Source organism: Equus asinus, chromosome 26, assembly GCF_041296235.1.
Source record: "Equus asinus isolate D_3611 breed Donkey chromosome 26, EquAss-T2T_v2, whole genome shotgun sequence".
Classification (NCBI taxonomy): domain Eukaryota; kingdom Metazoa; phylum Chordata; class Mammalia; order Perissodactyla; family Equidae; genus Equus; species Equus asinus.
Window position 1 is genome coordinate 33,332,748 of NC_091815.1, and position 14,943 is coordinate 33,347,690.

Genomic DNA, 14,943 nt, shown 5'->3' on the forward strand with positions numbered 1-14,943 from the left:
TCTCACTCGTGTTAGATTTGGCCAAGGGTTCTGGTCTGTATGTGTCTGGGATCCAGGCTGACAGATCCACTACAATCTGAAGTCCTGCCCATCGCAGTGACTGAGGAAAGAATGCCCTGGAGGTACCAAAACTTAAATGGTCTGACGCATAACGACATACATAACCTCTGATGAGTTATTGGCCAGAACTAGTCACATGGCCTCAATGAACCAGAGGGAGTCCAGAAAGTTCAATTCTACTAGGTTCTAGAAGATGGAGATGGATATATTGCGTTTATGACACTAGCCACTCTCACTTTAAACAAGTAAGCAATTTGCAGAAATCTCAGAACGGAACCCAATGGGATGTGTGCAGCATCTGAGTTAGGGCCTGAAAAGGCAAAGAGGAGGGCCTCCCTTTCAACCTTTCCTGGTACCGGAGTGAGGATGTGGTGTTGGGCATTGGTGTGTCCATCTTACACCATGAGATGGAAGCGTGTGTTGTGGATGGTGGAGCAACAAGCTAGAAGGATAGAAGAAAGACACGATTACGGAGGCCGGCGTGCCCCAAGATTTGCAGGGTGAGTTGGAAAACTGGAGACCTGATGTTTCGTTCCAGTCTCGTTCCAGTCCAAGTCGGAAAGCCTGAGTACCAGGAGAGCTGATGGTGTAGTTCTCGTCCAAAAGCTGGCAGCTTGAGACCCAGGAAGATTTGACGTTTCACTTTGAGTCTGAAGGCAGTCAGGCAGAGAGAATTCTTTCTCACTTGGGGGAGGGTCCACCTTTTTGTTCTATTCAGGCCTTAATTGATTAGACAGGCCCAGCCACATTAGGAAGGGCAATCTGTCTACCAATTTAAATTTTTTTTTTTTTAAGATTTTATTTTTTCCTTTTTCTCCCCAAAGCCCCCCGGTACATAGTTGTATGCTCTTCATTGTGGGTCGTTCTAATTGTGGCATGTGGGATGCTGCCTCAGCGTGGCTTGATGAGCAGTGGCACGTCCGCGCCCAGGATTCGAACCAATGAAACATTGGGCCACCTGCAGTAGAGCGAGCGAACTTAACCACTCGGCCACAGGGCCAGCCCCAACCAATTTAAATGTTAATCTCATCCCAAAACACACTCAAAGAATCACCCAGAGGGGCCGGCCCCATGGCCGAGTGGGCACTGTGCTTTAGCGGCCCAGGATTTTGCCAGTTTTTCTTTTTTTTTTCCTTTTTCTCCCCAAAGACCCCCAATACATGGTTGTATATTCTTAGTTGTGGGTCCTTCTAGTTGTGGCATGTGGGACACCACCTCAGCATGGCTCGATGAGCAGTGCCATGTCTGCGCCCAGGATTCGAGCCAACGAAAGACTGGGCCGCCTGCAGCAGAGCGGGCGAACTTAACCACTTGGCCACGGGGCCGGCCCCAAATACGTATCTCAACACACGGAAGCTGAGAGGAGGGATTTTTTTTTTTTTTTTTTGAGGAAGACTAGCCCTGAGCTAACATCTGCTGCCAATCCTCTTTTTGCTGAGGAAGACTGGCCCTGAGCTAATATCCGTGCCAATCTTCCTCTACTTTATACGTGGGATGCCTACCACAGCATGGCTTTTGCCAAGTGGTGCCATGTCCGCACCTGGGATCCGAACCAGCGAACCCTGGGCCGCCAAAGTGGAATGTGCACACTTAACTGCTGCACCACTGGGCCAGCCCCAGATTTTGCCAGTTTGGATCCTGGCCATGGACATGACACCGCTCATCAAGCCATGCTGAGGTGGTGTCCCACACAGCACAACCAGAGGCACTCACAACTAGAATACACAACTATGCTCTAGGGGGCTTTGGGGAGAAGAAGAAGAAAAAAAGAAAAGAATCACCCAGAATAAAGTTTGGCCAAATATTTGGGCACCCTATGGCTCAGTCAAGTTGACACATAAAATTAACCATCACATAAGTTCACACACTCCACTTCCGCGGCCCAGGGTTTGCCGGTTTGGATCCCAGGCATGGACCTACACACCTGCTCATCAAGCCACGCTGTGGCAGGCGTCCCACATATAAAATAGAGGAAGACTGGCACAGAGGTTAGCTCAGGGCCAATCTTCCTCAAAACAAACAAACAAAAAAAGAGGTGGAGTCCAGCTCCCCTTCCCTTGAAACTGAGTGGGCTCATGACTGATTTGTAGCTGTCACAACGAAGCAGAAGTGATTTTGCACGACTTCAGGGGTTAGGTCAGGAAAGGCGTGCAATTTCTTCTCTGTTAGCTGAAACCCTCTTGAAACCTTCAGCCATCACGTAAATAGCTCAGCTGCCCTGAAGCCACCAAGCTGGGAGGGAGTCCTAACTATCCAACACAAAGAAACCACACCGGAAGCCTTGAGGCTCCGTTAAAATAGATGTTCCCTCTGGTCTCAACTGTTTGAGCCCCTCTGCTGTTCCAGCTCCAGCCGCCGAGTGACCCCAAGCTGCAGTGCCCACTAAGCCTTTCCCAGTTCCATCACCCATAGGCTTATGAAAGATGATAAAAGGGCTGTCACTGTTTTAAGCCACTAGGCTCCAGGCTGATTCGTTACGCAGCAATAGCTAACCAGAACAACTGGTACTTTTACGGAAGCAGAGATGGAGTCACTTTTAATATGTCTAGGCAGAAGTGGAGCCCTGAAGTCCTACTCATTGTTCTCCACCCTAGAAACTTTCCTAGGCCAGCCCCCAGGGCCCTCTGCCCTGGAATAACTCAGCCGCTAGAACATCTGTTCTTCCTCTCCGTTGCCGCGCTTCCTCAGCGTGCAAAGCGTTCTTCCTTTCCTGGCTCTCAGTGACCTCTACGTCCTGGTATTCACGTCCTTGTGTAATCTCCTCTCCTCTGACAGTGCAGGATCTAGTGACCCGCTGCTAACCGTGGAAGTGGTGAGATATCGCTTCCAAGACTACGTTATAATCAACGAGGACTTCTGTCTTGCTTGCTCTCTTTGATGAAGCCAGCTGCCATGTTGCAAGCTGCCCTATGAAGAGGTCCCATGGCAAAGAAGTGAGGATGGCCTGTGGCCAACAGTCCTCAGCCCAACATCTCTCAAGGAACGGCACCTTCCCAACAACCATGTACGCGTGCTTCGAAATGGACCCTTCCCCAGTTGGGCATGTAGATGAGACCAGAACCCCAGCTGACACTTTTTCTTATAGGCTTATGAGAGACACTGAAGCAGAGGACCCAGCTAAGCCACACTCAGGTTCCACCCATAAGTTACATCTTGTAATGTACACCTATAACTTGAAAATATGTATGAACTGTATTTTTCTTTGTTAGAAGAGTCGTAAAATATCATTTTATCTCTTTTCTCTTGGGATATACATCAAAGAGAAGATTCTACTAGATTCCTTGTCTTATAATAACATGTAAGAGATATTTCTTATTACCAGTGGCCCACGGGAGGGCTGTGAGCCAGGGACGGCCAGGGCCAGCTCTGGGTACAGAAAGACCCTCCTAGGGGCCAGCCCAGTGGTGCAGTGGTTAAGTACGTACATTCCACTTCTTGGTGGCCTGGGGTTCGCCGGTTCGGATCCCGGGTGCGGACATGGCACCGCTTGGCATGCCATGCTGTGGTAGGCGTCCCACATATAAAGTAGAGGAAGATGGGCACGGATGTCAGCTCAGGGCCAGTCTTCCTCAACAAAAAGAGGAAGACTGGCAGTAATTAGCTCAGGGCTAATCCTCCTCCTCCTCAAAAAAAAAGACCCTCCTAGGTCCACAGAGGGGATGGACAGGAGGGTCCAGGAGTGGGGCTGAGTAAGCAAGCTCTGTCCAAATGATACAGCTGTCAAGCTGGAGACCCGAGAGCACCCATGAGAACTGTACAACTTTGGCAAGTCCATCCGCCTCTCTGGGCTCAAGTTTCCTCAGCTGTAAACAGGCCGTAATTATCCTAGGTGTATTAGTGATCTATTGCTGTGTAAGAAATTGCCCCCCAACTTAGCAGCTTCAAGCAACAATAAACGTTTATCATCTCACACCATTTCTGAGGGTCGGAAATCCATGCGTGGCTTAGCTGGTGGTTCCGGTTTAGGATCTCTCAGGAGGTTGCAGTCAGGATGCTGGTGGGGACGGCTGGCATCTGAAGGCTTGACTGGGGCTGGAGGATCTGCTTCCAAGGTGGCTCGCTCTCACGGCTGGAGGATTCGGTTCCTCGCCGCATGTGTTTCTCTGGAGGATGACTGCTTGAGTGTCCTCACCACAAGGCAGCTGCTTCCTCTAAGGCGAGTGAGCGAAGAGACAGGCAGAAGCTGCAGTGACTTTTATGACCTAACCTAGGAAGTGACACTCTGTCATTTCCACAATATCCTCTTGGTCACACTGGTCAGCCCAACTCACTGTGGGAGGGGACTACACAGGGACATGAACACCTGGAGGTGAGAATCACTGGGGACCATCTTGGAGGCAGGCTTCACAGGGTCAGCATCTTTATTATCATAAGCAATTTGGACTTCAGAATTATCTAAAAGGTTTTCTCCCTTGTACTCAACAGCTGTACTGTTTAGACATCTGTGGCTGCATTGAAAGCCCTTTCTTCCCTTCTCTGTAACTAGGGCAGAAGGCGGGCTAATTCCCTGGGCCGGACTAACAGACACAGATGAAGCCAGCTCCAAAGCTAATAGGAAACACTATTCTCCCAAGGACATGCTTTCTTACAGAGAAACTTTGTTCTCTAAAATCATAAAGTGTTGGACATTCTATCAGTAAAAATGAAACATCCCACTCTTGCCTGTAGGATCTAAGTCATTTGATCCAGAGTAGCATCCTGGATTTCCAACCCAGGTGCACAGTTTCAGATAAAGGGTTTCTGGACCCGACACTCCACATCTACATTCATCTTGTAGTTTCTGAGGATCCAGGACCCTGGTTCCTCTCCACAGTCCGCACCTGACGTTGCCCCTGCTTTGCTTCCAGCCTAACATTTGGTCGTCACTTAAACTCCATTCTTCCTCCAAATCCTGTAATAACCCTACTTTCTCCTTTGTTTTTCAAGATGCCCCAGGGTTTCTGTGTGGTGTGGCCTTCATCATCGCAATGGGTCAATAAACTTGACTTTGTCAGACTATGTTCCTGGCAGTGTTACACTGATGGACTAGGACATCTATAATCTTCAATTGCCAGGGCTCCCAGCGACCCTCGGGACAGAGCTCCTTTCTCTTATATGTCCAAACCCTTTATCATCTGACCCCAGCCTATTTTTCTGATCTGAGTTCTTTTTTTTCTTTTTAAAGATTTTATTTTTCCTTTTTCTCCCCGAAGCCCCCAGGTACATAGTTGTGTAGTTTTAGTTGTGGGTCCTTCTAGTTGTGGCATGCAGGATGCCACCTCAGCATGGCTTGATGAGCAGTGCGATGGCTGCACCCAGGATCCAAACCCTGGAAACTCTGGGCCGCCAAAGCGGAGCACGGGAACTTGGGAACTTAGCCACTCAGCCACAGGGCGGCCCCTGAGTTCCTTTTTATTATTATCATTTTCTTTTAGGGTAGATATAATAATTTCCATACTGTAAAGTGCACGTCTTATGCATACAGCTGAGTGACTTTTTACGTGTTTCTACCCAAGTAATCACCACCCAGATCAAGATATAGCACAGTTCAGGCACCCCAGGAACCTCCTTTGGGGACCCTCCTGGTGCACACCTTGCCAATCTATCACGGTAGATTAGTTTTGCCACCTTTTCAACTTCAGATTCCTTTTACTTTCACTCACACATACCTATTCATAGGCTTTAGTCATCGGAAATGCCCTGCCCCAGTGAATGCCATTTGGGGCCTATAGTGTTCCTCTTTGATGGGCACTGGCTGTTCCTTCCGCCCTGGGAGGGCTCAGATCCCACCCGAAACTTCTGACAACGTTGCACTAATGAATGAAGGAAGGAAGGAAGGAAAGTCACAGCGGCGACGGAATGGGCGCCCCGGCGGGAGGGCGCCACGACCGGTTCCTGCCGGGAAGCGCCGATCGGACAGTCACGTGACAGGGGCCGCGCCTCCCCGGCAGGTGCGGCAGGTGCGGTCACGTGACCGGGCGGCCCTGCGGGGCGCGGCCATTTTGCGGGGCGGTCACGTGAGAGACGCACGTTCCGCGGGGCGCTCACGTGACTGGGGGCGTGCTGCGGCCGCCCGGGCGGACCCGGCGAGAGGCGGCGGCGGGAGCGGCGGTGATGGACGGGTCCGGGGAGCAACCCAGAGGCGGGGGTGAGGCGGGAGGCAGACGGGCGGGAGGAGGGCGAGCCCCCTCGCCGCCGGCCCCCCGATCCGTCCCGCCGGCCCGGGGCCGCGCGATCTCCAAGCACTCCCGGGCAGAAACTCCCGGATCCGGCGCTGCCAGCCAGCAGCCCCCTCCCTCCCGGGGGGGTCCCCGGCTCTTTGGCCTCCGCGCCGCGATCCCTTCCTGCCTGGCGGGCTCGGACCCCCGAGAAGCTGCAGACCACACAATCAAAGCCCCCGGGCAGGCCCGGGCTTGTCGCCGGCACCACTTCCTGGTGGGAGGGGCGGGTCCTCCCCTCTGCCCCCTCAGGCCAGGGGTCTGGATGCGTAAAGTGTTCCCTCAGCCTCCTCCCCCGGAAGAATGTAGGTTACAAGCCCAGGCTTCCTGCCCTTCCTCCATCAGGGACTCAGTTGTCTGAGCCCCCCAGGCACTTGGTCCAGGGGGACCCGGAAATGCAGGGCCCCCTAGCGTTGTCCTCCCTCAGGGATCATGAGCCACCTCAGTTCCCTGGTTCCCCTAGGACCCAAGAGTCCAGGCACCTCTTCCCTCCTTTCTCCTCTAGGGCCCACCAGCTCTGAGCAGATCATGAAGACAGGGGCCCTTTTGCTTCAGGGGTGAGTCTGAGGCCTGATTATCGCGGAGCGGATTGGAGGAGCGATGCCCCATTCTGATTCTGCACCCTCCCCCGCTCCATTCCCACTCCAGTTTCATCCAGGATCGCGCGGGGCGGATGGGGGGAGACACACCCGAGCTGGGCCTGGAGGAGGTGCCCCAGGATGCGTCCACCAAGAAGCTGAGCGAGTGTCTCAAGCGCATCGGAGATGAGCTGGACAGTAACATGGAGCTGCAGAGGTGTGGCCCCTGGGACCCAGGAGTCCCAGCTCCCGACCCCTCTTCCCCTCGGAGCCTGAAGTCCAGGCTCACAGCCCCCTTTTCCCTCAGACCCAGGGGTCCAGGGCCCCGCTGCTCAATTCAGCACTCTGGACTCCCAGCCCTCCCTCCCCACCCCCCTAGGATCTTGAAACCCTCGTTCATGGAGCCATCTTCCCCACTTTCCTACATGTCCCCCTGTCCCTTTTGCCCCGTGCTGGCCTCTTGCTTTTCGCTTCAGCCTGGCTTGGGCCTCAGTTTCCTTATGTTTGGTAGAGGGTGGATGCCAGGGTGTCCACACTGCCTGGCCCTCCCTCCCCAGCACTGGCTTTCCTCTTTCCTGCAGGATGATTGCGGCCGTGGACACGGACTCCCCCCGCGAGGTCTTTTTCCGAGTGGCAGCTGAGATGTTTTCCGACGGCAACTTCAACTGGGGCCGGGTTGTTGCCCTTTTCTACTTTGCCAGCAAATTGGTGCTCAAGGTGGGCGGCTGCAGGGCGACGAACCCAGGGAGGCGTCCCTCCGGCCTCTGAGAACCTGGGGGTCGTGAGGTCCACCCCTGTGGCAGCCCAGGAACCAGAGGGAATGGAGAGAGATGGTTATGGGCTGATTGCTCCTTCCTTCATTTACTCATTCAACAAACATTTATGGGGCCTTCTATGTGCCTGATCTATACTCAGCACCCAGGATGCAGCACTGAACAAAGCAGGCTAGGCTCCTGCTCTCCTGGCGCTCACGTCGTATGATGAGTGCTGAGAGAAGTAAACTAGGGTGATGTGATTGTGTGTGGTGGTCAGGAAAGACTTCTAAGAGGAGGTGACCTTAAAGCCAAAGTTGGAATGACAAGAAAGATGCAGTCATATATAAGGATCGGGGGAAAGGCATCTGGTAGAGGGCACAGCAAGTGCAAAGGCCCTGAGGTAGGACCAAGCCTGGTGTGTTGAGGGCAGTGAGGGAGCCCGTGTGGTTAGAACAGAGCGAGGAGGGGGAAAGGGTGGGAGATGAGGGCAGATGGCAAGGGGTTTCTTGGGTCACTGTAAGGACTTTAGCTTTACTCTGAGTCAGACGGGAGTGACTGGCTGGTGTGAAACAGGAGAGTGACTTAGAAATTTACAACATTATGCTAGCAGGTAGAGCACAATATTAATTGTAGAGTCTAGATTGCTGGTATGTGGCTGTTGACTGTGGAATTCTTTTAACTTTTCTCTGAAAATTCTCATGATAAAATATTGGGGGACGGGAAGCCCAACAAATTGATCTGGGCATTGTAGGTAGAAAAAGGGATTATGGGGCACAGGGCAAAGGCTGGGCAGCTGGTGAGGGGGCACCTGTAAGAGTCCTGGCGAACGATGGCTGACCTGGACTCAGGTGGTAGCAGTGGAGGTGGGGAAGGAGGTTTCTTGATGTGTTTGGCAAAACCGAGCTAATGGGGCTTGAATGTTGTGGGTCAGGGGACAGGAGTCAGGGTGATGGTGGGGCTGCATATGGAGCTGGGGACAACAGGGGAGAAGCAGCCCGATAAAAGAGTGCGAAGGGCAAGTTCAGGGAGCTAGAGACAGGTCATGGGTAAGGGAGGTGTCAGGTCTTACCTGGTCTGGAGTCAGAAAAGCCCTCTCTGGGGAAGTGACATTAGACCTGAGCTCTGCAGAATGAATGAAAATTCGCTTAGCTGAGGCCTGTTTAGGCAGAAGACTCGGCATGTGCAAAGGTCCTGAGGCAGGGAAGAGTCTGGTGGGAATGAAGACATGGAAGAAGGTCAATGAGGCACAGCAAAGAAGTGGAAAATTGGAATGTGATCGAGTCAGAGCCTTCACACAGGGCCTCATGGGCTGAGCTCTGCCTTTTGGTCTTTATCCCCAGGGGTACTGGGGAGCCATGGAAGGTTTGTGAGCAGGGCAGCTGAAAGCGATGAGATCCAGTTTACAATTTACAAAGCTCATTCTGATTAAGTGGAAAAGAGACTGCGGGGGGGCAAGAGGGGAGGCAGAGAGTGGAGAAAGGAGGCTTGGGGCCACTGTCCCCAGACAAGGAAGACAAGGCTGAGTCCCTAAGTCCCACCCCACTCCCCGCAGGCCCTGTGCACCAAGGTGCCCGAGCTGATCAGGACCATCATGGGCTGGACACTGGACTTCCTTCGAGAGCGGCTGCTGGGCTGGATCCAGGACCAGGGTGGTTGGGTGAGGCCTCTGGGACCCCTGAGCCCACCACCGAGCTGCCCCCTCCCTACTTCTAGATCATCAGATGTCACCTATAAAGCATTTCCTCACATGTCTGATCCATCCCCCCCACCGTTCATCGGGCACCCACTGACCTCTCTGTGACCTCTGACCTCCCGCTGACCCTTGACCTGACTAGTGTCTTCTGGCCTCCTTGGTGCCTCCCCTTCCTCTGGAGTCCCTCAAGTCTTCTTTAGTACCTGGTCACGCCCTCTGACCCCTCTCCCTTGCTGATCCCTGAAGTGACTGCTGTCCCTGTCCCCAGGACGGCCTCCTCTCCGACTTTGGGTCACCCACGTGGCAGACAGTGACCATCTTCGTGGCCGGAGTGCTCACCGCCTCGCTCACCATCTGGAAGAAGATGGGCTGAGGCCACCAGCTGCCTTGGACTGTGACTCTTCTGCATAAATTATGGCGTTTTGCTGGGAGGGGCGGGGATGGGGGCAATTTTCTTACTTTTGTAATTATGGGGGGGGTGGGGGGGTGGCCTCGGGGGGCAATAAACCTCCTTGGGCCACACTTCAGCGTCTGAGTCACTGGCGCACTCCCTGACTGTCGCAGGGGACCCGGCTTCACGTGCTGACACAGCTTTTTCTGAGGGTGCCCAGCGCCCTCTGTGGGTGCTCACCCTTCCCAGGGCCCCGGAAGCAACTCAGGTCACATGTGGCAGCTCTGGGGCGTTGTGCTGGAGGCAGCACTGGGCCAGGCCTGAGCCCAGGGGTGTGGGGGGAGAACAGGGCAGCAGGGTGCCGAGCAGGCCTCCTGGGCCTGGGGAACTAGGGCCTGGAAGCTTCCACCAGATGGGACCACAGGAAGTTGCACTTTACTAAAGTGGAGAAGCGCAGAGCCAAGGGGAGGGGAACTTGGGAGGTGCTGAGGAGGGCGCTGGGGCCCCGTGGGGAAGTTACTGGAGGTCCGAAGGCTGAGGGGGCTGGGACCAGAGGGTCCAAGGGAGAGGATGAGGCCCAAGACTGCTGTGGGGGAGAAGGGGGGCAGGGAGCTGGGGTCTGGCCCAGGAACTGGGTGGGGCCCCCCAGGAGAGGAGCCGGCCCCAGGAAGATGTTGAGCTCAGAAAGGGGCCTGGCAGATTTAGAGACAAGCAACCAGAATGAGATCACTCAGAGTCAGTCTGTTGTCCCCTCTCCCTGGGTCCCTGTCCCCTTCTCCCTGGGTCTCTATCCCCCTCTCCTCTCTGGGTCCCTGTCCCCCTGTTTGGAGTCTCTCTCCCCCTCTCTCTGGGTCCCTGTCCCCCTCTTCTCTCTGGATCCCTGTCCCCCTGTTCGAAGTCTCTTTTCCTCTCTCTCTGGGTCCCTGTCCCTCTCTCTCTGGGCCCCTGTCCCCCTCTCTCTGAGTCTCTGTCCCCCTCTTCTTTCTTGGTCTGTCTTCCCCCATGTCCCGCGATCTCCCCCAAACCCCATCTCTGTCCGTCCTTCACATCATCTTTGTCGCACCCGTTCCTCATTGCTCTCCCTCCCCCTGTGAGCACTTTCCAAGTCACCTCTCCACCTGTGGGACGTGCCTGAGGCTAAAGGTCTTCAGGATGGAGTGAGAGATTTGGTGAAAGAGTAACCCACAGAGCCTGGTGACCATGTACCTGGGGCAATCGCCCCTCCCCCAGAGACACCAAGTCCGGGGAGAGATGTCAAACAGCTAAGATAGCAGTGAGGGGAGGGGACAAGATGGCCACAGGCAGGAGCCCAGAGAAAAGACCAAGGGAACTAAAAAGACAGAAAGACGCGGGGACAAAGCACTGAAGACGGCACCTTGGGGGAGGGGAACAGACTTGGCTCTGAGCCCGGTCTAGCGCCCGGGGGCCCAGCCAGAGGGCAGGCAGCCCCCCCAGAGATGAGGTCAGCGTGTGCCCACTCCACCCCCGGGCCCCAGCCCCTTCCTGCAGCTGAGTTCAGCATGACTCAGCACGGCTGCTCGCCTGGCCACGGACACCCCTTGAGGACCCCGGACAACCGCCTGGCCCAGCATCCCCTTGGTCAGCAGGGACCCCGCCTGGGCAGCTGGGAGTGGCTCCTCTGCCAAGCAGGCCCTGACCTCCCCCCAACGCCAGCGGCTTCAGCTTCGCTGCCCCAGCCCGCTGGTGGCCTCCATGAGGGCACTCCATAAGGCCAAGTTTCTGTCTTTATGTCTATCTCCCCCTCAACTACGGGGAGCTCCCAGAGAGCGGGGATGTGGTTTGAGCAGCTCTGGCCTCCGGCCACCGGCCTGGACCTGGCACACTTTAAAAACGCCCATCGGTCGAAGACAGACACCCTGTCCACAAGTCCCCAGACCCTCCTTGTTTCCCCAGGACCCAGGCTGTTCTGGGTGTCCTTGAAGGGCAGGTGTCACGCAGGACAGGGACAGCTTCAGAGAGAGTGCTTCAAAGCCAAATAGAGTTCCCAGAGTCTCCAGCTGCCTTCGAAAGAGTCCACAGGAAACGCAGCCTCAGCGACACCCCAAAGCGCCAGTGTCATTGTACGCCTCCCCTTTTCTGCTCCCAGAAAAACAGTGCACCCCTGAAATAGCCCCAAGGCATTCCAAGTGGCTCAGACAGTATTTGAAGGGCTCCAAAGGGCTCTCCAAGACCGCTTACTTAAAAAAGCCCCTACTAGGCTTCCAGAAGCATGTGTTTCCCACTCCCCGGGGCTGAACCGCAAGGCTTTCCAACAACTATCCTTTTAATCCAGCAGATCACCACAAAGGCTTAAAAACCTCTCCTGGGAAGGCTCCAGGAAAACACAGACTTCCACTGCGAACTCCAAGGCTCCAGAAACGCCCCCACTTGTGAGCGAACCCAAGGGCTCCAGGGCCCCCCTCCCACCCATCTCCCAGAGAGATCCCCAAGGTTCCAGAACTATCATCTCATCGCCTTCCAAACTTTCCAATGATCCGGCGACCCCTTAGCTCCCAGAGCAAACCTCAGTCATCTGGAGGACTCTGCACCTCTGAGCAACCCGAGGGCTCCAGAACAGTCCATACTCTCGGAACACAACCCCAGAATCCAACCTACTTTCCTGAGACACCCCCAGGACCCCAGCATCATCATCTTCCCAGTGTCCCCAGGGGTTCTAGTGTCCCCACTAGTCTTCCACCTACCAGAGAGACCCCCAGAATCCCGTGACTTCCCAGAATCAGCCCCAGGACCTTGGCCTCCCGCGCAACTCCCCAGCCCCCAATTCCTCATTTCACAACAACCTCGCGCTACAGTCGCGTGACTTCCCCATCCCCAGGCTGGGGGTCCGGGACTTCTATCGGCTCGCGATTGGTCGCGCGCGGTCCCAGGCCCCGCCTCCCGCCACCGCGGATTGGCCGATCGCACTCCCTGAACGCCCCGCCCCCCAGGGCCCGCGCGCTATAAAAGAAGCCGCCTTCGCCAAGCTCCCTTGCAGTGCGCTAGGCGTCCCACGGATCTGTGTCTTGCTTCAACAGTGTTTGGACGGAACAGACCCCTGGGACTCCTTTTTCCGGCCTCCGACCACCCTCCAACCTCTTTTCCAGTCTCAGCCTTCGGACCAACTTCTCAACCATCCTCTACCTCCGGCGGGATCCACTAATACCGTTCTTTTGAGCTCAGCTCCTTACTGCCGATCAACCATGAGCTCCCAGATTCGTCAGAATTATTCTACTGAAGTGGAGGCCGCCGTCAACCGCCTGGTCAACCTGTACCTGCGGGCCTCCTACACCTACCTCTCTCTGGTGAGGATCCCCAGGACGCCCCCGGCCCAAGTTTCCCCCAACTGCGTACCTCTGGCCTTCTGCGCACGCGCTGGCTTTCTTTGTCCCGTCGGGTAGTCAGAAGGCGGAGTCCGCACGCCTGGCCTCGCCTCCCGCTAACCGTTGTTCCCGCCATCTCTTCCCGCAGGGCTTCTATTTCGACCGCGACGATGTGGCTCTGGAGGGCGTATGCCACTTCTTCCGCGAGTTGGCGGAGGAGAAGCGCGAGGGTGCCGAGCGTCTCTTGAAGATGCAAAACCAGCGCGGCGGCCGCGCCCTCTTCCAGGACTTGCAGGTAAACAGGGTGCGGGCAACGGACTGCATCTCCCGGCAGTCCCTGCGCGCGAGGCTTGTTGACCGTTTGTTTAGGCACCGCGTGGGCTTCTGGGAGATTGAGTCTGGTCATGTGCGGGCTGTCCATTATGATTGGGAATGGAGGCGCACCCAGTTCCCCCAGGACGTGGCGGTGTAGACTGCGGCGTCGTCTCCTGGGGCTTGCTGTTGTAGGAGACCGGGGAGGTGGGGGTGGGGGTTTGGATAGGAACCCTTAGACGGTTTTTGCGCTAGGCTCTTTACCCCCGCAACTGCTGGGAAATGTCGTTTTAGTCCTTTGCTGGGTAAGTGGCTAGTTCTGAGCTGTTTTCTGTATAGAAGCCGTCCCAGGATGAGTGGGGTACAACCCTGGATGCCATGAAAGCCGCCATTGTCCTGGAGAAGAGCCTGAACCAGGCCCTTTTGGATCTGCATGCCCTGGGTTCTGCCCAGGCAGACCCCCATGTAAGTACTCTCTTCATCTGTGTCTACTTACCTTGAGCTACCCAGGCCTGAAGCTTACGTTCTAAGCATTGGCCTCGTGATTGGACAGCTATCCTTCTGAGCCTCGTCACCCATCTGTCATACTATTGTAAGTGGCAACATTTTCTCTTTTATCTTTCAGCTCTGTGACTTCTTGGAGAGCCACTTCCTAGACGAGGAGGTGAAACTCATCAAGAAGATGGGCGACCATCTGACCAACATCCAGAGGCTCGTTGGCTCCCAAGCTGGGCTGGGCGAGTATCTCTTTGAAAGGCTCACCCTCAAGCATGACTAGGAGCCTCCGGAGTCCAGTGGCCTTTGAGGGGGCCCCTCTGGTATCCCCCTGGTGTCAGAGCTTCTGCCTGAGCCTCTCCCTGCAGCCACTAGAGATAGCTTTTTAACTAGCCTGGAGCCCTCTGCCCAAGCCTGGACCAAATGGAAACAATAAAGCTTTTTCCAGCAGCTGGTGGTTGTGTGTGTCTGTGTGGTGTGGGAAATGGGGTGGGATCTGTTTTCACAAGGCTTCTAGCTGGACTGGGCTGGCAAGCCGGGGGAGTTGGCTCCACCTGTCTTGCCTATTCCTAAGGCTTGTCCTCACCTGTGGGGTGTGTTGCAGTAACGGGTTCTCTGGTTCGCCAGGCTGTTAATAGTCCCTCCTAGATAGGAGAGCCCAGACTCCAGGGAAGTCTAAAGACCTGGGGTTGGTCACTGGAAGCAGACACTGTTAAAGAGATACCAAACAGTAACAAGAAACGAGTCTGTGCCAGGCCCTGCGAACCTCTGGCGGTTAAGTAGAATTAGGAGCTCCTTTCTGTGGGTGAGTTGAGGCTATTAACGTAGAAATTGCCTGTGGCAACCAGGAAGCACACCCAGGGTGCCACACCTGCTCTCCAATTTGAAGCACAGCTAGGAAGAACTCAGAGTGTCTGAGCAGCTGGGAGCATGGGATGTGCAAGAGATGCTGAGCTGGGGGTTTGGGGCTGAGCACAGAAACGGGAAGGTGAAACTTGGGGCCAAATTCAAGTGGGAACTGAAGCTGGAAGAGGGTTTACAGGCAGCTGCTGGGCCCAAGTTACGAAACAATCAACTCTGACCCACTCCCCCTTCCCTGATTTGAGCAGAAGAATTGAAGAGGAAGTAGCTTCTGGACTCCT

At 55.1% G+C, this 14,943-nt stretch overlaps 2 protein-coding genes and 1 long non-coding RNA gene across 4 annotated transcripts; 2 read left to right on the forward strand and 1 right to left on the reverse strand.

Moving 5' to 3' along the window:
• Window positions 1-6,106: 6,106 nt before the first annotated feature.
• On the forward strand, window positions 6,107-9,811 carry BAX (BCL2 associated X, apoptosis regulator). Of its 2 annotated transcripts, XM_014852261.3 has the most exons (6): window positions 6,107-6,187; window positions 6,763-6,814; window positions 6,906-7,052; window positions 7,417-7,552; window positions 9,143-9,247; window positions 9,552-9,811. In XM_014852261.3, exons 1-6 carry the CDS (start codon window positions 6,154-6,156, stop codon window positions 9,654-9,656), a joined length of 579 nt encoding a protein of 192 aa, XP_014707747.1. In that variant the 5' UTR covers window positions 6,107-6,153; the 3' UTR covers window positions 9,657-9,811. The 2 variants fall into 2 exon arrangements, with proteins under 2 accessions (XP_014707747.1, XP_014707746.1); XM_014852260.3 differs by lacking the exon at window positions 6,107-6,187 and having other exon boundaries at window positions 6,682-6,814; window positions 9,552-9,806.
• Window positions 7,493-12,481, reverse strand: LOC106838270 (uncharacterized). The gene is made up of 3 exons (XR_001399833.3): window positions 12,377-12,481; window positions 8,660-8,798; window positions 7,493-7,629 (listed from the first exon to the last, which is right to left on the reverse strand). It is a non-coding gene; the product is annotated as an uncharacterized lncRNA (long non-coding RNA).
• Window positions 12,482-12,620: 139 nt separating this feature from the next.
• On the forward strand, window positions 12,621-14,251 carry FTL (ferritin light chain). Its single transcript, XM_014852262.3, has 4 exons — window positions 12,621-12,976; window positions 13,143-13,289; window positions 13,646-13,771; window positions 13,932-14,251. The coding sequence occupies exons 1-4, from the start codon at window positions 12,875-12,877 to the stop codon at window positions 14,082-14,084; spliced, it is 528 nt and encodes a 175-aa protein (XP_014707748.3). The 5' UTR covers window positions 12,621-12,874; the 3' UTR covers window positions 14,085-14,251.
• The last annotated feature ends 692 nt before the right edge of the window (window positions 14,252-14,943 follow it).